The sequence below is a fragment of the Egretta garzetta genome, unplaced genomic scaffold, assembly GCF_000687185.1.
Source record: "Egretta garzetta isolate BGI_Z169 unplaced genomic scaffold, ASM68718v1 scaffold45, whole genome shotgun sequence".
In the NCBI taxonomy this organism is placed as follows: Eukaryota; Metazoa; Chordata; class Aves; order Pelecaniformes; family Ardeidae; genus Egretta; species Egretta garzetta.
Genome location: NW_009260028.1, coordinates 2,878,666 through 2,901,719, shown reverse-complemented (window position 1 = coordinate 2,901,719; position 23,054 = coordinate 2,878,666). Strand labels below are relative to the sequence as shown.

General features: G+C 35.0%; 1 protein-coding gene across 1 annotated transcript in view; it reads right to left on the bottom strand.

The window, feature by feature from the left end:
* The window catches only part of NCAM2 (neural cell adhesion molecule 2), a 140,823-nt gene that overhangs the window by 111,069 nt on the left and 6,700 nt on the right, over positions 1-23,054 (bottom strand). Inside the window, exons 4-6 of the mRNA XM_035896416.1 lie at positions 20,362-20,499; positions 14,076-14,193; positions 8,761-8,921 (exon numbers count right to left, since the gene is read on the bottom strand). Coding sequence (XP_035752309.1) covers positions 8,761-8,921; positions 14,076-14,193; positions 20,362-20,499 — 417 coding nt within the window. The remainder of the gene's footprint in view (positions 1-8,760; positions 8,922-14,075; positions 14,194-20,361; positions 20,500-23,054) is intronic.

Sequence of the window (23,054 nt, the reverse complement as noted above, 5' to 3'; positions counted from 1 at the left end):
CACAAAAAATGTCATGTCAAAATCTATCTTTTAAACCACTCCTCTTTTTTTTTTTTATTTTTTTAAAGCACATTCATGTTTGGTTACTTAGGATTAACTAAAAGTTTAACATTACCATCTGCAAGAGCAATTAACTGTTCTGACTTCAAGTTGCACAACAACCATTTCTGCATGCCTGTTGACCTGTACTCCTGGCTCAGCATGGCTGACAACCCCAGGGCTGCATGCTCCATTACTGGGTAGCGTTGGATGGGTCCTGACTGATGAAGCCCCTGCCCTGGTGGCTGTGTTCATGTACTTTGCTCCTGGCTCACTGTCCCTTAGGGACCAGCTAGCCCTCACTGCTCTCTGGCACTTCAGGAATGAAGCAAAGATTCAACATTTCTACGATCCTCCTCCATCTGGGCAGGAATAACTCCATGCACCAGTGCAGGCTGGGGGCCAACTGGTTGGAAAGCAGCTTTGCAGAAAACCCAGGGGGTCCTGGTGAACAAGAAGGTGCCCTTGAGTAGAGAAGGCTCTGGGGGATCTTAGCCATGTATATAAACACCTGACAGAGGTGAGTACAGACAAAGCCAGAATCTTCCCAGCGATGCCTAGTGACAGGCCAAGAGGCGATGGACACAAATTGAAACACAGGAAATTCCATTTAAGAAAAGGAACAACTTTTTTTACTGAGAGGGTGACTAAACACCAGAACAAGCTGCCCAGGAGACTGTGGAGTATCCATCATTGAAGATACTGAAAATCTGACTAGACATGGTCCTGATACACCTGCTCTGAGCAGGGGATTGTTCTAGATGGTCTTCAGAGGTGCCTTCCTGCCTCAGGCATTCATTGATTTTATGATAATCTGTGTTTGTCTTCAAATACAAATTATTTGGAAAAAATACAGAATTATTATTATTATTGGACTTTGATCTTTAGAAATACCTGCCTTATGCAAATTACTGAATTTAACAAAATCTCCTCATAATAAACATATTGTACTGGTATTAACACTATTAAGAACTGAAGAGTTCTCTGACACAAAGCTATTCATCTTTACTTACCAATTAAATAGGTGGTAAAATACAAATTAAAAATTCCAGATATTGTTTGAATTCTTCAAATCATTCCATTTTATAGCCACAACTACACAGCAACTACAGGTCTCAATCTGTACTGTACCCTGTCAGGTTATTTACATATGAAATGCAATTTCTGGTTACATGTGAACACTTATTTAGAGGACTTATCTGTACAATATCATACAAAAACTCTGTTGTAGAACTATGCATAGAATGTTACTCTCTTACACAGCATTCAACTGTCTTCATAAAAAATGGGTTGGCCATATATACTCACTCATATATAACCATGAATAAGTTTCTCTGAACATATCCACTTAACACATTGAATGAGACACTCATCCCACTGGAAAACCTGCCATCTAATCATGTAATAACAATGAGAGTTAATATGTTTATTTCCAAACCCAGTGAATTTTTACATGAGCAAATTTAACTTTGGCAGCTCTTAACATTGACTTTGTAAACATTAAGGAAATTTGTTTAAAATAATATAATTTTTTGTGTAGTCTTCCTGAGTTTTGCTTTTGAAGAAGCATTACTGTATTATATTCTATGAAGCAGAAAATAGAGAGGTAACCTATTTTCTAATGGAGTTACAAAAGTATATGCTACGCAGAAAGTAATACTGGCTTACGTTAGTGGATCAAAAGGGGAAAGAGAATCATTCAGGTTGAAAGAGACTCCAGGAGGTCATCTTGACCAACCTCCTTATCAACACAGGATTAATAGAACCTGTTCAGGACTGCTCAGGGATGTGTTGAGCACTATCTTAAAATATACCACGACAAGAGACTTCACAGCCTTTCTCACCAGCCATTGCAGTGCCTGACTGCCTCATGGTGAAGAACACTATTTTCCTTATGTCTAGCATCCTTTTTCATTTTATGACCACTATTTCATTTATGACCACTGTCTCACAGATTCAGCAGTACCAAGAAAAATAATAAAACCAGGTTCAAACTTGCTATATCCAGACACAACACCTACCTTTCTTTTATCCATTTCCACCACACCATTCTTGGTCTCATTTCTCATTCCTTATCTCCATACTCCTTCTGTTGCTTGTCTACTGTCTGTTCACCCTTGACTATTACAAATAATCTATTCTGTGTTTACTGCACAGAGATGAAAAACAGGTCATATTTTACCTAACAAAGCACTGCACTAATATCCTGCTTCATTAAGATATAATCTATGGTGAGTGACATTATGTGCAGAAAGAAAATACCCTGAGTGTCCAAGGGGCTCTTGAAATGTCAGCTGGATCCAGCTTTATTGAATGCAGTAGAAGGTAGTAGGCAAAAGCATTACAGCAGGACATGAATTTGGCTGAGAAAAGCTGAAACTCTCCTCGATAGTATAACAAGGGATGTAATTTGAAAGAACTACAAAAAAGAATTTGAGATAAAATATAACCATGTTAAACTTCAAAATAACTTCAGTTATAACTCTCACTTTCAGGATCACCCAAATGCTTATGAAATATTCTGCCTTGGGTAATTCAGATACTCTGTTTCTATAGCCTGGCTTCAGTACAATCTGGTCCTTTGCTAGAATACCATCCCCAGATACAAGGAAAGGTCTATGGCAGATATATCATTCATTAAAAAAAAACAACAACAAAACATTATACGTATTATTTTGTGTCAGAAAATTGCAAAATTTGGAATTACGTTATTACCATCAGAACAAGAGAATTTCCCCATCTGGACATGACAGACAATATGATGTTCTCAAGATGATGCATGTTCTAAAACACATAACTAATACTCTTTAAATTTTAATCTTAGACTTATAGTCTAAATTTCTTTAAGGCTTTCTTCAAATGGCTCACAAGACAAAGAGTTTTAGCTTGACATTTTAGACATGAGCAGCTGACATTTAAAGGAATAAGCACTGGTTAATCATACAATATATCTAGCTGACAGTTATTTCTAGAGAGCAGAAGAGAGCTCAAATGGGGGATATGATTTAATTGCTTCATTTTCGTAGGTCACAAGTCATAACTTGCCATTGATTAAAAGTTTTTATATGGTTTGACTATGTTTTTATGACATTTTCGACATTGGAAAATATTAGAATACTTTTGTACATGTAAATAACTATTTATTTGAGAATGCCAAGACTAATATTCACAGAAATGCTGAAAGAGATCATGCCCCACCCACCCCCACTTCCTTAACTGTTCTTTGTTAACAAAGTCATTCTCAAAGTGAATTGGTATTTGCTTGCTGTACTCTAGCAAATATGAAACAAATGAAAATACAGGGTCTTGGAATGTCGATCCAGGAAGACTCCAGGTCTTTCCTGTTTTCTTCAGTCAAAAATATTGAAATATTTGTATTATAATGTACTTAAAAAATTGTAAACTGAATGATCTGACTGAAATGAAAGAAGGCTTGAATAAAGAAAGGAGTTATGCTTAAGCTTCATTAACTTTATTTTATTTGGAAGGAAAAGGAACTAGACATGCATTTTTAAAATATTAACACAGTGATGCTGCCAAATAAAGAAATAACATTAACTGGTTGGGAAGTTTGCTCTCTGAGCAGAGAAGGTTGTTTTTAAGTTCTCTAACACTTCTTCAATAAACAAGTTTCTTCCAGTTTCCTTCCTTGGTTTCTTCTGGATTTGTCTCAGCCAAGGGCAATACCTTTTTAAAAGGAAATTTATGCTCATTGCTGTGTACCTTACGGACTTCCCAAAAAGCTTAAGAAGAACTTGGATAACAGCCTGAGGTTCTAGATTTGTTATTGGCTGCTCACAACTGATTTCTTGAGAAAGGTACACAATTTTTTAATTTCACAGAGTTCTACCCATATCTTTGACAAAAGAGGTTCACCAGACTTGGAAAGCAGCACATGTATAAAGCTTGAGATAGTCCTGATTATATCTCATGAAAAGAACTACTTTAAACAGCTTGTTATAAATACAAACATGGATTTACAGGTGAGAGGCTTAGTATATGTCTGTATTGCTGCCTGATAGGATCTCTTGATTAATATGACACAAGAGGAATCATACTTTTACGCTATCCTCCTGCACAGCCACACTTGTATCAGGTAGCAAAACTGCAACCCCATCATCCTGGAAACTGCTGGTATAGTTTGAATTTAGTAAAAAAGCTAGAGTCCACCAAGGAAATATTTAAGAAACAGATTCTTGAAACTTACTGTCTCACATAATAAGGATTCACACACACACCAGTATGATGCATTGACTTGATTTAGTGCCTGAGTCTTTGTACATGTTAAAATGGTATTACTGCTTCACACTCAAAAGGATCTAAGACTCGTCTTCTGAGAGAACTGGCATCGCTGCCTTTATTGATTGCATAATTTTTGTCTTAAAAATTAGAGTGTTCCAGACAGGTAAGAAGGTAAGAGGGAGGAAGAAGGAATACAGAAAATGTATGAACTTTTGGCACTACATCTTTAATTGATGAAATGCACTTTGTGAAGCTGCAGTTGGTATACTTCATAATATCTGGGATGAGCAGACACAGATAGTTCCATACACAGATCCATGGGATTCCATTTCTAGACATGCCAGTGAATTTAAAGAGCTTCCATATATGCATTGAATAGTATCTTAGGGAAAACAAAACAAAACAAAACCAAACCAAAGAAACCAAAATGCACATCAATCTACTTATTAAGCTTAAAGGAAAATTAACTAGGTGTGCTCCAGGCACTATAAATGTAAAAGGAATGAAGTAATTACTCCTTAAAATAATGGAAAAAAATTACGCAACTTGTCACCCCAATCTCATTGTAGACTCACTACAGCCTCTTTAGTTCCAACATGCATGGCTTTTCAGGGCCTAGAATAACCTAAATGTTTTGAATTTTAACATTCAGAACACATCTAAGAGGAATAAAACAGCAGAGGTCCATTACATTTCCTCTCATCTGCCTGATGACAGATAAAAAAATAAAGAATAGTATATTCTTTTCTCAGTAATCAATGGAAGTTACACTGAACACAACTGCAAAAACCTTGCTATACAAGATTCAGATTATACTTAAAAAGACATCTAGAAACTAAAATTGGTATGTGCTTAAACTATATAATAATTATAAAGGGTCTTTTGTAATGCTTCTTGAGGTATTTTTCCCTCATTTGACATCCATGAAATTCATGTCAGAAACTACTGAAATGCCAATGAAATATTTTTCATAAGCTCAGACTACCCTCTCATTGATTATGTAGGTGAAACACTTATATCCTAGAGAACAAATTAACAATTTCTAGAACTCCTTCCCATTTTTTTACCAATTCTGATTAAAGATTTTTTTTCTCTTTCTAGAAATGTCTTGACATAGAAATGTCTCTTTTTACAGCAGACGTACAGAAGAGAGAAAACTTGCTGAAAACCTCAATTGTTTATGCATCATGGAATGGAAGAACCAAGAATTTGGGTGATTAAGGACTGGAAATAAGCAACTAAAGAACAAACAAAATTAAGATATAAAATTTGTCAGAATATAAGCACTATTCTTATGAAGCATGAATACATCTTTAATTATAGCTAATTTTGTTTCATCCAGCCTGACTAGATTTTTTTATTATAAGGTAAATGAACACTACTACCATCACTGAAGAAGTAACGAAGAAATGCATGTTCAGGTCTTAGAAAGCAAGACAATGTAGGAACGTTTTAAGGGATTGAATTTTCTTGACTGCTCTTTAATCAATTGCTTATTATTATGTTATTTTGGAAAATTTTGTTGGGGTGCCCATAGCTGTAAAAATGTGTTATTGCATAATTCAAAATGCTTATTCACACATATCTAAACACACATACATATGGCTAATTGCATCACAAAATAAATAAAAGAAAACAATGAAACTGAATAGTGTAGGTTGTCCTGGTTTTGGCTGAGATAGAGTTAATTTTCTTCCTAATAGCTGGCATAGTGCTGTGTTTTGGATTCAGTACTAGAAGAATGTTGATAACACACTGATGTTTTAGTTGTTGCTAAGTAGTGCTTAGACTACTCAAGGACTTTTTAAGCTTCTCCTGCTTGGCCAGGTGCATAACAAGCTGGAAGGGAGCACAGCCAGGACAGCTGACCCCAACTGATCAAAGACCTATTCCATACCATATAGCATCATGCTTGGGGGGAGTTGGTCGGTCATGGGGAGAGTGATTGCTGCTTGGGACGGCCTAGGCATCGGTTGGTGGGTGGTGAGCAATTGTATTGTGCATCACTTGTTTTGTATATTCTATATATTCCCTTACCATTATAATTATTATTATTGTTATTCTTTTCTCTTATTAAACTGTCTCTATCTCAATCCATGGGTCTTACTTTTTTTTTCTGATTCTCTTCCCATCCCACTGAGGCAGGGGGGGAGTGAACGAGCAGATGCGTGGTGCTTATTTGCCAGCCGGGTTAAACCACAACAGAGTGAAAGATACAAAAAGTTAGCTACCAAGAAGAGACAAATACTAAAAATATTTTTAAATAATTCCAGGAAGAACACCTATGATTTCATGCCATTCAGAGACATAAACGAACTTATTTCAAAAACCCTAGCACAAGTCTTAAGCATTAATATGGATGAGATCTTTTAGGTAGTAATAGATAATGATACAGAGAGAACTATAGCAGGTAACAGAATGGCAGACAGAGATTACCAAACCACAATCAGTAAGAAATCCTCTGGGGAAACAGGGCTTTCTTTACTCTTCTATGTGTTATTTGGTAGACCAGATAAAAAGCACTAATAAAGATGAAGAATTGGAGGGAGCAGGGTGTGTGCATATGAGTTTCTATACATGTGTTAGTGTTCCAGAAAAACTGTCAGAGTAATTTGCTGTGAGGGCAAAATAGCTTTTTTAACACTGATACTGGAAACAACAACAAAAAAATTGTTAAACAAAAAATCTAGGTCATGCATGGAAACTAAACATATGCAGGTGTTAGAAGGCACTAAGATGGGCATGTCCATTCCAAAGTGCAGAGTACTAGAAATTTTAAATGCTGAATGCCATAATGTTGCTGTTATTTTTACTGCATTATGGTTACATTACTGTTATTACAAGTTTCAACCCTTCCAGAGCCCCGTTGCAGTAGAAACAATAGTCATTGCCCCAAGGAGTTTGCACTGTAAATTAAAATTAAAGATAGCAGGTAGGTGAGACAAGCAAGCTAATGGAGTGGGAAAGAATAATGTAATTTAATAGGTCACTTTAACACAAACTGGCTGTTTGTGTACTATTTAGCTATAATAATCAGCCATCTGCCTTGCCATTTTCAGACTGCAGTTTTTTTTAATACATTTAAGGGGAAGAAAAGTATATTAAGTTGTTGACTGCATATATGACTGGGTGTTTAACCTGTGTGAAAGAGACAAAAGAAAAAATACAGTTCTTTGCAGGAGAAAATACAACAACCCTGCTCCACATTTTCAGACTGAAAGTAGAGATGAACTTTGTAAAGGCAATATTAGATTAAAATCACACTAGCTTCAGAGATCACAAATAAGGCAAGAGGCTTAATTTATGATACTATTCCTTAAGGTCAAACTAACAGTGCACAGGTTATTATAATCTAATTTAAATATATCCAACAGTAAAGCACACACAAAAAAATAAATATACATACTCAGTGATGTCCTCTAAATTAGCTATAACCACTCAGGAAAGAAACCTGGGAGACACTGCAGGCAGTTCTGTGGAAACACCAGTTTCAGTACTCGGGGAGAGCCAGGGAGGCAAACAGAATGTGAGAGAAGGCACTGAGAACAAAGCAGCAGCAGCACCATGCTGCTGAAGAGCCAGGTTCCCCCCATGACATGAATCCTGCATGGCATTCTTGCCTTGCCATTCCACAAACAGGGGATTATAACCAGAAAGGTACAGGAACGCATGGATCAGAAATTCGTAATGGTTTCCTTGGTGGGAGAAACTAAATAGACTGGAAACTTGAAGCTTAGAAAATAAATGAACTAGTGAGATAGAAAACTACATTTACTTTTTTGTAGGTTTTTCGTAAGTAAGCTACAGCCTTGATCCTGCACAGTGATTCTGAGGGAGGTTTTCTACATTCTCACAGATGCCTACTCTCACTAGGTTATAGCTATATAAAACTTCAAAGAAATTATCAGCTCTGTGTAAAGGGGAGAATCATGAACAAAGATTGGGTGGTAGAGCATAGAAAGGGAAATAAGTTTTCATGTTAGTACTTTTATCTTTTGAAACTCAGATGAGACAGTATTTTTTAACTACTTCTGCAATCATGCACTTAAAAAATAAAAATCAAGTAAGAAAAACGAATTAAAAAATCAGGAACACCTCTGCATGGTGTCTTCTTATAAAAAAACCCCACTGCTTACAAGTCCAAATAACCTGGATTTTCCCCCCTTTCTCCTCTCATTTTTTTCGCAAGAGCTAACTTTTAAAGGAAACCCAGAATGAATTTACAATTTAACACTCCATTGTACTGTATCTCAAGAGTAGAAAAGCAAATGCCGAAGATAGCCTTTTCAAAATTTAAGTCAGGTGTAAAAGTAAAAGCAGCCAACAGAAAGAAAAAGCTATAAAATTATAGAGAGTGGTTTGCTGCATCAGTAGACACCTTGCAGGAATACTGTTCCACTGAAAATTGTGAATTATAACCTCAGTTCCCTACTGTTTACATTTAAAAAGGAAGTATGGAACATATTCTGCAGTACTTACCAAAAACTTGAAGGAATGTCTGTTTTTTATCATTTCCTGCTTTGTTTTTAGCATTACAGATATAAGGACCTGCATCAATATTTTTTATATCTCTTATTGTTAGCTCTGTATTGCTTCCTCTCAGCATGTATTTTTCATTTTCCTCAATAAGTTTACCATTCCTGAAAAAATAAAAATTATGTATAAATCACCCAGTAGGTTTCAAAGTCCAAAACAATGTGCTATGGAAGCATCAAAATGTTGAAAATAATCTTTGAGGGAAGAGACTGCTATTACGTCAGCCTCAAAATGCATTAACTCACACAGCATAAACTGGCAATATGTATAAAAGGCAGTTGATTTTAGCATGACAAAAAATATTCTGAAGGACCACAGTGGGTTTTTTTTTTTAATCAGAATGTGCACATTCTAGACAAAAGCCAAGCATTTTGAACTGCATTTTGATGTTCAAGACCCCAGTTTCACAATTTTATTGTCAGGTTCTAAAATATATGCATATTAAAAATACTATAATATCTTTAGTCTTAAATGTTCAATATTGATTTAATGTTACAAAAATGTTTGCGAATAGAACTCTAACATGACTTACATTCAAGGAAGAAGGAAATTGGTTATACAAATAAATACTTGTATGCAAGAAACATTTTAAAGTGTATTTTCAAAGTGTGCAGTTCACATTAGTAACAATGTATCAACTTATAAAAAATATTTCAAATTACTTTAGAGCCTATTAGCACATAAAGAACCCTTCCAAATTATTTTCTCTTAAGTTGTTGTTGGCTAGCCACAATTTAGTAAGCAGGCATGTCTCCAGATGTTAGAAAGAGTTCTGACCAGATGGTACAGAAATAATAAAACCTGTGAGCAATTCTGAGGGCTGATTGCAGTTTGACCAGTCCATTTGATCACCTTGGCATACACACAGTTATTAAAACAGCTTCCTTTTCAAGAGTGCGATTCTAGCTTTTTTTTTTTTATTTATTTATTCTCATTCTGCTTCATTTGCTGTAAGCTTCTTTTGATCTTATTTCTGTTGAATCATCAACAGTCCCTGCACATAAGCACCTACATAAAAATTGCCTGATTTTCATAAGCATTGATAATCGGGCTGACAATACCAACTCCTTGAAAACAAACTATTTGTAAAATGAAACCAATATGCATAACTGAAATATGCTAGTCTATTCAATATGCCTAGTGTAGGACATCTAGTTTTATTTTAAGATTTGAGCAATAATGATTTTCACTTTCTTTCTGCTCACATAATGATGATAACTACATATATTTCATATTTTCTAAAATAATATTTCCCTAAAAGCAAGAATACTGCTTCTTTCTTGGGAACACTAATATCTGTTAGTAGGATTCCTCTGGCATCTATATAGCTTGCATTTTAGTAACATTTTTTAAATAACTCTAGTCCACTTAGCTGTCCACTTCAAGATGTTATTGTGATACTCTTTCATCTCCTTTCCAAAGCAAATAACAGAAATTGTTTTGCAGAACAGAAAATGTCTAATTTTCCACATAAATGGTTTCACAAAAAAATCTAGTGATTTCTGTAGAAGATAAAAGTCTATATTCAAGGTCAGAAGTCATTTCCAAATGCCTGTTATCACAAACATCGCCTGTATCTATGACAATTTCTAAGCAGAAATGAGATTATGAGCATTTCTCTGGATCATCTAGCAAACACGAGAGATTCAGATTGATGCTGATATTGGAGAACAGGAAAACATGAATAACACATTAAAAGCGGATTATTTCTTTTGTCAGATAACTCTAAGTCCTGTCCATAGAGATAAGAGGATTGATCCAGCTAAATTTTAATAGTGTAAATTATCTCCACAGATGTAAACAGTCACCGTATTTTCAGTAGGACTATTCACATGAGTAAAGATTTCCAGTTCGTGACCTGTACATTTGGATCTTTATCTTTCAGTCCTGGCTAATTTAATTCTGTTAGTATAGTGCTTCTCTGAAGGTTGTATATTACACTAATGTAATATCAGCTTCAATAGAGATATCAGTTAAGTGGTGAAAGAATTAGATTCCTTGGTCCATGAAATATCAACAAAGTATATATTCATATTAAATAGAGCAGCAACTAAACCTTGCTGACCTTTCTTCTTGACTAGGTATTTGAAACTGACACATCTGTAAGCGAACTAAAGCTTTTTTTTGGGAAAGGTTGACACATTTGTTCAGATGCCTCCATTTTAAATTGACAAAACCTTAAACATTGCCAGCACCTGAAAATGAAAAAGGTTGACATAAATACTTAAAGCTTTACCACACTAGATAACTGTCTTAAAGAGTTTAAAGCTTGAAACTACTGTCTCATCCAGCATCTTACTTACAGTCAACAGAAGGATATATAAGCCACCTCAATAGTACTGTTATTTGATTTAAAAATACAGCCCTAGCTGAAGTTGATCTGATAAATCAGTTCATTTGAAACCAAAAAGGAAACAAGAAAAGAGAATCAAGACAATTTCTTTTTTAATTGACTAAAATATCAGTACATTGTAAGGAAGGTAAGACTACACAATGACAGATGCAAATTGTGCAGGCCTTGCTAAAGAAACTTCAGTAGGGTGGATGAGAGAACAACTGGTGTCAGAGCACATTTTAAAAGGCAACAAAGATAGGAGAACACTGTGTATAAAACGGGTCCTTAATCTTGATGAACCATCTCAACAGGTACAGGCGTACTTTCTGTACAATACAACAAAAATCCTCCAGCAGAATGGAGTAGAAATCATTCCCACTCTTTTTATAAGAGCTTTTCCTCAGCTCTCCAGAATGCAATTTTTAATGTTTTACATGGAAACGTTATTCTCTGTTTTAACAGTTTGCATCTCTCTGGACATTTTTCCTTAGCATAGTTATGTATTCAGAAAACAGACCTCGATTAAACCACTTTATTACACATGCCCATTTTACAAATGGTTAACCTGAGGCAAATTAAATAAAATTACTAAACTCACATAGATAAATGTTACAGTTGGGAATAAAACTGAACACATGATTCCCACAACTTGCTGTAACCAAAGGTTATAATCCTTCCAAATCAGCATGAACACTTAATCAAATTCAAGATGTAATTCCACTTGTTTATTGAAAAAGAAAGACTTACATAAAACCGAGATTAATATCAACTTACATTCAATATCAAAAAATACACTAAATGGGATGAAATTGGGAATATGACACCTTGGCCATTGATTACAATAAACAAATTCAATTAGGTTCTCAGTGGATGACATGCATATTAATATTAGATAAATCAGTTTTGATAGACTTTCCTATCATTGACAATACTTTCTAGATTTTTCTCAAAATCAAGAAGGATTATGTTGATCTAGTTTTCCTACGCTTAGTCTAATTTCTAAAGAAAAAGAATCTGAACTATTCTAAAAAACTAAGGTCTTTATTTTGACATATCTGCAAGGACAAGGAGAAGATGTTAGTAGATTGTGAATACTTTTAACTGGCTACTAATATGTGAGTGAAAAGGGAACTAATCAGTCCCGGACAGATTTCAGAAATTTGATGCAGAAATTTAGTACTGGAACACAATATACAATCAAGTTTGCTTCCTCCAGAAAAATAATTTAGCTCCTCCCATCTTTTTTTCCCTGTTTGCATAACAATGATAATATTCTCTCACAAAGACCAGAGGCCTTTTCCGCTTTACAACCTCTCACTGTCAGCAAATAAAAAAGCAAGAATGTTTTCTATTGGCAAGAATCTATAGCCTAATAAGACAAAATAAAAGGCAATGAAAGGAAAAGAAAAAAACAATAGGGAAGGGATGCATGTGAGCCAACATTCCTCACTATGAGATAGTTCCTGAAATAGGAACAGAACAGAAGCTTCCACATTTAAGATCCAGTATCCAGTACACAAACCTGTGAAGTTTTTGCAAAATCTTTAAAAAGTTATTTAATGAATGGTTTAAAAAAGTCAATTGCTTCAGGGGCTAGTAAACCAAAGGAAAATCTTTCAGTAGCCTCTGATCAGAAGGAAGAGATAAGTGTCCCTCCAAGACAGTTCGCTTGTGTACACACTGTAATATTTATAAAATGTTGGAAAAAAACCCTGCCCTGGTTTTGGCTGGGACAGAGTTAATTTTCTTCCTAGTAGCTGGCATAGTGCTGTGCTTTGGATTTAGTACTAGAATAATGTTGATAACACACTGATGTTTTAGTTTTTGCTAGGTACTGCAGTCAAGGACTTCTCAACTCTCAGCTCTGCCAGGTGCACAGGAAGCTGGGAGGGGGCACAGCCAGGACAGCTGACCCCAAATGGCCAAAGGGATATCCCACACCATATGATGTCATGCTCAGTATATAAGCTGAGGGAAGAAGAAGGAAGGGGGAGACATTCAGAGCTATGGCATTTGTCTTCCCAAGTAACCGTTACGTGGGATGGAGCCCTGCTTTCCTGGAGATGGCTCAACACCTGCCTGCCCATGGGAAGCAGTGAATTAATTCCTGATTTTGTTTCGCTTACGTGTGTGGCTTTTGCTTTACCTTTTAAACTGTCTTTATTTCAACCCATGAGTTTTCTCACTTTTACCCTTCTGATTCTCTCCCTCATCCCACTGAGGGTGGAGTGAGCAAGCGGCTGCATGGTGCTGAGTTGCCAGCCGGGGTTAAACCATGACACATTGATATCATCAAAAATCACAGAAAAATTTTAAAAACAGTTCTGTTTTCAGAACATATTACATTTTTAAAATTATGTAAAATACACTTGGAACTTACTCAATGAAACATTCCTATATTCTAGGGATGTCTAAAGGCATACCTCCTTCAGAATCTCCATTGAAATGGAGAGTTAGGCTTAGAATCTATTTTTAGGTATGGGGAAAATGTTACCTTTGTTATCAGTATTGCTGATCTATGTTGGATATTTACTTATTGCATAACTGCATATGTTCTAACCTGATGCATTCATGTGCAAAAGGTGTTGTGAGGTTTTTGCTTGTATTGTTTTTGAGATATGGATTCATTGCTTTATTTCTTTCCAGTCAAATTTGAAGAAATCATGTCAATATGGCATTTTAGTTGATTTTTACATTTATCTCATTTGCTGGTAACCTGAGTGCAATTGAATTTGTGTGAGTTCATTCCTTATTAATGCTGAAACTAGCTTTAGAAGTTAGAACAGAAATGGACAGCAAATGCTCTTAAAATTCAGTAAAGAAATTAAGGTTGCACAGCTTAATGGACTGTGATAGAAAGCCGTGACAGATTAAAACAATGAGCTCTGATGTTCAGACCTCATGATGATAAGGATGAACTTACCTATACCAACTGATTTCAGGTGGAGGTGATCCAGTCGCTCTGCAGAACAAAGTTATTGACTCTCCTCGATCTGCAGTGGCATTAAATGATTTCTGTGGTAGAGTAATTGCAGGGGGAACTGAAAAATAAAACATTATGTCCTATTAATGGAATAATAAGTGATTTTATGTGTTTCCAGAGCAGCACAGGATAGGATCCTTTGCTAATTTTTTGAATTTTTGGTTACACTTAGGGATCAAGTTACAATATGAATCACTGTTAGTATTTCTTTACTTTTCTTAAACACAAGATTTTTAATATTATCAGGATATTTATAACCTTTTTTTTCTCCACTAGAATAAATTTTTAAAAAGACATTTCAGCAGTTTTTCAGTTTGCTTACAGAACATTTTAAAGGGACTGAAGTTATACCTAGCGTGTATAAGACACAACAGAGTTATGATTGGCACTAATTTAACTATCTCAAATGAAAATGTATCTCCAGTCTTTTTTGTCTTTTATTCAATTATAAAGCTGACTTACACCTATATACTGATGTCAGACAGTGCTTTTAGAACAGGTGTCAGTATGTAGTAGTCTTGATTATGCATATTTAATTCTTTTTACTGAACCTTTGCATATTTCCTGGGCAGGAGTATCACCAGCTTCAAAAGGTGAAACATCATAGAACCCAATGGATACAAGCTATTTTTGGAAATTGTATTTCCAAAAATTGTATTGTGTTCTGAGAGTGACAAATTTTGTCTGTTCTTGATGGGATGAAGTTATTACTAAAATTGTAACAGTTCACAAAGGACCTCTATCCAACAGAAAAAAAATAGCAATAATATTTAAGACAGAACAACTCACAGGCTGATATTTAATATCTCTGCTCATATGGTAATTTTAAGACAGATGTCCTATATCTGTTCCCATTAACTGTCAAGCAAATAAACAAACAAAAACAATCTCAGCAGATTGGAAGGAAGAGGATATGTGGAAAAGAAGGAATGTCAGGGAAAGTGAGAAGAAAGGGAAAAGAAGATTAGAGCTTCACAAAATATAGGTCTCTGCTAGCAAGAACATCCTGTCATCAGAGTGACTCAGTTATCCTTTTTAGCTTTAACTTTCACTAGAGAAAAGGAGAATCAGGCAACCCAATGAATTTGCTTTTAGCTTCCCATTGCATTTCCACAGCTTTTTCTCACAAACTGTTGAGAATCAACTTCTGCTGCTTTGCACCAAATTTTTTACCTTTAGTATTATACTTCAGAAGCCTTTCCAGCTTCTGAACCTTAAATATATAAAATTATTAAAAAATAATGTACCAGAATTATCAATGATCAGTAAGTAACTGTTGTTATGTACTTTTCACACTTTTTAATGGTGTGCTGAAATTTGTTTCTTTCCTATCTGAAATTGCATGGGCCGTTACTCAGCATACAAACCCCTTCTTTTGTGCAACATCTTCCATAAAAAAATGTCACTTTGAAAATGTTATATGCATTTTAGACATTTTGAAGAGCATTCTAATGTCTAGACCTGAAAATATACTCAGTAACATGAAGGGATGAAACAATTCTTTGCCAGCAGTAGCGGGTTCTTCACTGCTCACAACTAAGAACTACAGGACTAGGACTTGGTGCAGCATGTTACTTAAGTGGTTCAATCTTCCAAGAGATACTGCAAAGACAATGAAATGAAGTATTATTTTTCTTTTAAAAAGTAAAATTTTATTTTTCTCATCATTCTTTCAGGGAAGACATCTGTTTATCTTTGGTTCTGTTCTTGTATGTACATAAGATGGAACTAAAGCATGAACCTAAAAGAGGAAAAGCCAAATGATGTTATACTGGCAAGTCTTTCACATTTCAAACTTAAAGGAAAATGGTAAAATCCAGTCACCTTTAAGTGAAAACAATTATTTTCCGTTTATGTCAGTGAGGTCAGGAAGACATCCAACACAACAAAAAAACCTTAAAGAAATAAATCTAATAAGCCCATTTACCAAAAGGGGAGGTGGGGTGGGAGAGATATTTTATCTTCAGAAGGACTTGAATTATTTTGTTCTATTTTATATTAACTTTTTTTTTTTTTTAATAAAAATCTGCCATATAGACCTCACTAAATATGGGTAGAGAAGAAATGCTATAGAAAGTTCAGTGTTGCAAGTAGAAAAAGACACATAAACATTAGATTCTACATTTTATTTATCAATATTTGCTCCAAGATTTAGTTTTAACTATTTTTGAGTAAAGTTGCATTCTGTTCGTATGTAATCCTTAAAGCATTATACAAAAAAACCCCACAAACCAATATAATGAACAACCAGCTAAAACTAAAAAGGTTTTGTAACATATACTTACTTACTGTAAATTGCTTTCACATTTTTTTATGTTAAGTCTGTTTCACAGATCACTTCTTTCCTATCTGAAATTACCTGAGCTACAGATTGGCTATGGAAATACCATGTCCCCAGAGCAATGAACCTTTAAATTTGTGGGCTGATAATCCAGGCAAACAGATTTTAAAATTTACTCTGCAAATTCAGTCAGTTTTCTTCTTTTCCGTAAGTTATTATGGAGAGCATTTGTGTTGCATTTCAGGGCCTTCACCATTAAACTACTCAGTGTGGTCTTGCAACACTAACCAGAACACTGAATATCACTTTCCAAATAGTTCCTTTTACAGTTTTTAGTTTTTAAAACTATGTGCATGTGACCTGAGTCATAACTTCTGCTATGATCAGCTAGTTTGGACACTGGTATAGATAAGAACATACTTTACTATGGTCTGATGGAAATGCTATCCATTTCATCTCTTCTTCCTGTTATTTACATCCCTCACAGATGCTAATTAGCCAATGTTATGTCAACCAGCTTAGCATCCAGATGGAGTGGAGAATGGAAGAAATATTTTCAAGATACACACTACTGTTTTTTTAATTCCTTCTCTTCAAAATGAGATACATCTCTACAAGATTATCTTTATGTGTAGTTATAAGCTCCCACTATTTAACCCCAAGACTAGACTACTTAAAATTTATATCATGATTACAAAACAAGACATTTCCTTTTCAATGTAAGAAATTTATAAGAAATTAATTCTACGTACTACTACAATAAAAATAAAAAGTAAGAATAAAAAATGCTTAAAGTCATTGTTAATAAGGAAAATAATAACATTCCATCCAGGTATCTAAGTTAAAAAGTTCAATCCATTTCCACTTAGTCAACATCACCTGCACGTGCTGCTTCATCAGCTGTGAAAATTTCTGCTACTTAGGTACCTAAATATGGGTACAGCTACCTAAACTCAGCCAAAGAAAGAATGAAATTTTGCAGCATGTTCTTAAATCACTCAGGGAGTGTTTTTTTACCATTTTATTTTGGTGGTTGCAAGGTCTAATCCTTCATTTTACAGTAATAGTTCTAGTGGTGAATAATTTTTCTTGCTTCAACATAGCACAAGAAATCATTCTATAGGCAAGTATCATCCACATGGGCAGAGATAACTCAGTTATGAGCAAAATGGCCCAAGAGGGAACTTGCCTCTTGTTCTTAAATATAAGAATCATATGTTTCATCCTAGGTTTAATTTTCTCCTCTTCTTCAGAGGATTTGATGCCATATCATCTACCTCTGAGACATTGGTCTTCACCAGCTTGCCATAAGGCTCAGGTGCTCTCAGCCACTCACAATGTTTTTCTACTCTCTCTGTCCTCCCTTTTTAGTCAGAGAGGCAGAGGAACAGTGCCAAATAAAGGACTTGTTCACAGAAGAGGTGATCTTAGTTCAAATCTTTGCCCTGAATCAGAGGATGTATGGATCCCCTACACCATGGATAATAATCTACCCTAGAAGGTAATTTGTAAAAGTTTATTTTTTAATTAAATCTTCAATGCTATTCTTGCAAAAGGAAATCTGAGATTTCATACAGTTCTACCATAGCTTACAGTTTTGAGTGAAGTATGTATTTGCAGAAATAAAAACAGTATCAATTCTTGCTATATAATAAAGAAGATCTTTAGAAAGCAACATACTCATATACTGTTTTCAGCAGAGAAACCTCATACATGTGGAATTATGCTACTTTCCAAATAAATCAGCAAAACTGCAATACCAGCCCCTATATTCCTGCAGAAAATGTATTTCCACTGTAAACCCTAAATACATATATGAGAGTGAGGACTAATATTATTGATTTAATTATTAATCTCATCATTCTCTATATTCACCTCTCCCTACAGACTCTCACAAACATTTAAAATTTTTAAAACTTAAAATTATGTGTAACATGGTATGCCAGCTCTCCTGAAGTATTCCTATTTCTTTGTTATTTAGCCTCATTTTATGCAGCTTTGGAGACCTTGTATGGTTCTCACTATATGTTTGTATAGATCGTAGATCTTTCTGTGGATCCTGTAGGCACTACTGCAATATAAGTAAATAAACAGTAAAGTTTTAAATTTTAATAGCTTCTACATACAAATACTGTCATGATAAATTTTTCTTTTTATACCAAGCTTTGATTACCATCCAAAGTAAGCATTATTGCTTATTTTTTGGAAAAGGAGACATGGTGGAAATACAGACATGTAGCTTTTACTGGCCTACAGACTGCTCCTTTTCTTTTTTTTTCCTTTTTCTTTTCTTTTCTGAATCCAATTCATTCATAGGTTTTCCTTTTCACCAAAGAGCACTACATCTTTCAGATTTTTAATATCTTTCTGATATTTTAATTAACTTTCTGATTTTTAATATTACTCTAAATGTCATGTTGGGTGAAGTTTAATACATTCAGCTTTATGTCGGAAAACCCATTTATTCCTATAAATGAAGCAGAAAATAGCTCTTGATTGATACCACTCTAAATGAGAACCACATCAGAATTGCTCAGCTGGCAACCCCTTCTCCTCCCAAAACCATGAATTGAAGTCCAGAGGTAAGTGAGCATTAGCTTTCTTGTCTAGAGCCATAATAAATATATGAAGAACCAAATTAGTGAATATAATTCACCAATAAAAGGTGCAAAGTCAGACCATAATTTGCAATCGGACATTTTAGGTTAAATACAGGCTTGCTCTCAGCTCAATGACATATAAATATTAGATAGAAGTGAAAGGTGTTCAGAATGTAGGTTCATATCCATGTACATACATAAATAGCAGCAGAAGAAAATCTCATTCTGCATTTTAAATGCTATCACATGCACTGCTGGAACCGTACATAACCAGGAGTCAAGGTAATGCAGCACCACAGTGCACAGAGGAAAACAATTTGCTGGGGGTCTTCACAGAGCATAGGACATTTATATTCTATCACAGTATGTAGGATAATCACACATTTGCTTGCTTAGTCTATATACTATCTACAACAATCTAAAGAATTCTGCTTTAATGATTGCTGCTTGACTACATGTATTAAATAATACCTGTGTCATAAGATGCTGTTTCTCCTGAAATTAACTGAGAATTCAACTTACATAATGACTTCTATAAACCGTGTGTTGCCGAGAAGGACCAGTCAAGGACAAAGCATTTAAAACTCGGAACCTAATAGGCATGATGGAAGCAGTTTCATTGAAAAACTGACATTAAACAGGATGTATAGATAAAAAATGCCCTTTAGGAACAGTGTCCTTTCCAGGCAATATATGAAGAGAGATTTATTTTTCAACAGGTCAACACTGAATTTAAGAGAGAGGTTGAGATAAATGCTCCATCTTGTCTTAATATATTCATATTTCTTCTTACAGGTTTATTTTAAACTGATAAAATGTACAATGCCACTTTTCAGATAACTCGTTATATATTTTACTCACGAAAATAAAATGTTAAAAATCTGTAAGCGACAGTGCTAATAAGATGTAACTGTGACTTTTGTGACAGTTAATAAAATATGTTTAATGCAATGAAGGTGAGAAAGTGAAAAAATCAAGTGTGGTTTTTTAACAGTAAAAGACAAAACACTGAAAATTACAGGATGAACTGAACTGCTATATATTATAATCTGAAACTCAAGTCTTGCAGTCATTTTCCATGTTCCATGAATGGTTAAAAACAACAATCCAGTTTTTACATATTTATAGACACCGATATTATGAAATGCAAGGAATACTACTTACACAGTATAGTAATTTTTTTTAAAATATTAAGCAATTATATTTATAGGAAAACAATACTAAACAGACATGACAACTATATTAAACCAGTTTAATCAGGATTTTTTAGAAGCTGATATATTTTAAAATAGGCTATGATAATCAAGTAAAGCAAGCAGTCAATTCAAAAACTTTTACTCCTTACCATTGACAATAACAATTATGTCCCGAAAGTCGATTTCTCCTCTGGCTTCCACTCTTCCTTCACATCTGTATACTCCTTCATCACTTTTATTGATGTTAAGAATTTGGAGATTATTGTTTGCTAATACTGCAAATCGATCTAAAAAGGTAAGTAGGAGATTAAGTGGTTTTAGTAAATCAAGGCAACACGAAGAACGCTAACTTAAATGAGTAAAATTTATGTACTTTCTCTGTACAACCAGAATGCTCATTGATAAAACATGTCAATTTAAAAGTAAAATTTATTTTTTTCCACTCCAAAATACATTGCCATTTACTAAAATTCAATCTGTGTTTTCCATCCATAACTTCCTACTTACTCTGAGGAGTCATAAAATATAAGTTAAATTTATTAATTATTGCAAAATGAGTGGAATATTCATGAACACCTACACAGAACATCAAAAAGATTAAAGAGATAGAAAAAAGATAAATCAAGCTCATTTATAATAAAATAGGAAAATGCTTCTTCCCTGTCTATCTAGATTAACCAACTGTCTTTGTGCCTGTTTTACAGCACTATGCTTAATCATTTCTCAGCTTGCTTGCTCTCCTTTTCTCATTCACTATTACTCGGTCAATGCCATATCTCACCATAGTCTAACACTTCATAGAAATGGGTACAAAGACATAATCCAGCAAACCACTCCCCCTTCTGCATAGTCCAGCATAAACTCAATATTCAATTCAATAGAACTTTTAAGTAGCTTCAGTTCACTGAAAAAAAACCAGATTCTGAACAAGTGTGCATACGCTTTCCTGCTCATGCAGCACCAAAACGATAATCTGCAAGAGTAAACTGAATCTGAATTTAATTTTTCTCTCCTTTCTGTCTGAAATAGTGTATTGGATTTACATGGCAAGGTGTTGGCAGCAGTGGGGGCCTCTGTGAGAAGAGACCAGGAGCTGTCCCAGGGCAGGGCTGGGCCCGCAGCCGCCATGGCGGCGCCTCGGGGTGTATATAAGAAAGGGCAAAAAAACCTGAGCAGCAACTGTGAGAGAGAGGAATGAGAAAAATATGAAAGAAACAGCCCTGCAAGTGCCAAGATGAGAGAAGGGGGAAGGGGAGGAGGTGCTCCAGGCACTGGAGCAGAGATGCCCCTGTAGGCCCAAGGGAGGGCATGGTGGAGCAGATACACACATTGCAGTCTGTGGAAGACCCCATGCTGGAGCAAGTTTATCCTAAACAACTGCAGCCTGTGGGAAAGACCCATGCTGGAGCTGTGATGGACTGACCACAACCCCCATTCCCCATCCCCCAGCACTGCTTGTGGTGGAGGAGGTAGAGGAGTCCACAATGAAAGAGTGAAGTTTAGCCTGGGAAAAAGGAGGGGGGAGGTGTTGCTTTAATTTTGTCTTTGTGTTTCACCATCCAACTCTATTTAACTGGCAATAAATTAAATTCATTTTCCCCAATTCAAATCCATTTTGCCTGTGCTGGTAATTGGTGAGTGATCTCCCTGCCTTTATCTCCACCCATGAGCTCTTTCATCCCATTTTCTCCCCCTGTTCTGTTGTGGAGGGTAAGTGAGATTGTGGCTGAGTGGGTGCCTGGAAGCTGGCCAAGGTCAATCCTCCATAACTAGTCAATATTAATGGACTCTTGAGAAGAATTACTTCCTGCAGTTCACTGTATGCGTTTTTTGAAGAACCTGCATACTTGTTATTCAGCTGTCCTTCTCATTCTGTTTGAGCCAGTGTCACCCTTTCAGGATTGGAGGATGATGAGATTTACCAGCTTTCAGTTTTAACTAGCAGCCAAGTCTCATTTTTCACTTTTTTTTTTTTTTTTTCCTTTTTGATTCTGCTAGATTTTTAAAGCATGCTAGATTTCTCACAACACAACACTGATATTCCAAGAGGGTGACAAAAAACCTTGGTAAAAAAGCTTTTATGTAGTTATCCAGCTAAAAGTCTATTTATAGAACATATGTACATACATATTTACAAATAAAACAACTTTTTATGCCATGTGGGTTCTGTTTCATTAACAAAAACTCTATCAGAAACATGTAAAAAGAAAATTTAATTATGCTTCACCTGACAGAGGTTTACAGGACATCAATGGACTCAACAAATTTACACTAATTATGTCTAGTTTATTAAAGCCATGCTTGAACATTAAGGCTATTTCAGACACTACCACATACAATTTATATCACCTTTTTCTTTCCTGTCCTTACACAGTTCCCATGCCTCAAATGTTTTGAAAAGGTGCAGTGTAGCCCCATTTTAAGCACTGGTAACTTCCTTATTGTTGAATAAAAATATTTGATGTGTGAGCTGAATGAGAGGACTAGAGACCACCTTTATTTCTTTTAAATGCTGAAAAACATGAGGGTTAATTTAATAACAGGAAACAAAAACTGTAGGTGTTGCTGGATATCTTTTCAACTTTCATTGAAGAATAATATAATGGATACAAGCAGGAGATACTCTCAAGTGTAAACAATGTATAACAGAAGAAACATTTTTTTTTTTGTATTTTTCTACCACTACTGCCTACATACAGACAAAATTAATACACATTGTATTTTAAGGAAACTTAAAAAACTGAATGTGAATTGAATGTGTGACTTTCTTTAGAAATCATTGCTCTCCATGTTTTATCCTTTGGTAGGCTTGTGAAAAAATAGTTCATGTGTTATAAAAATG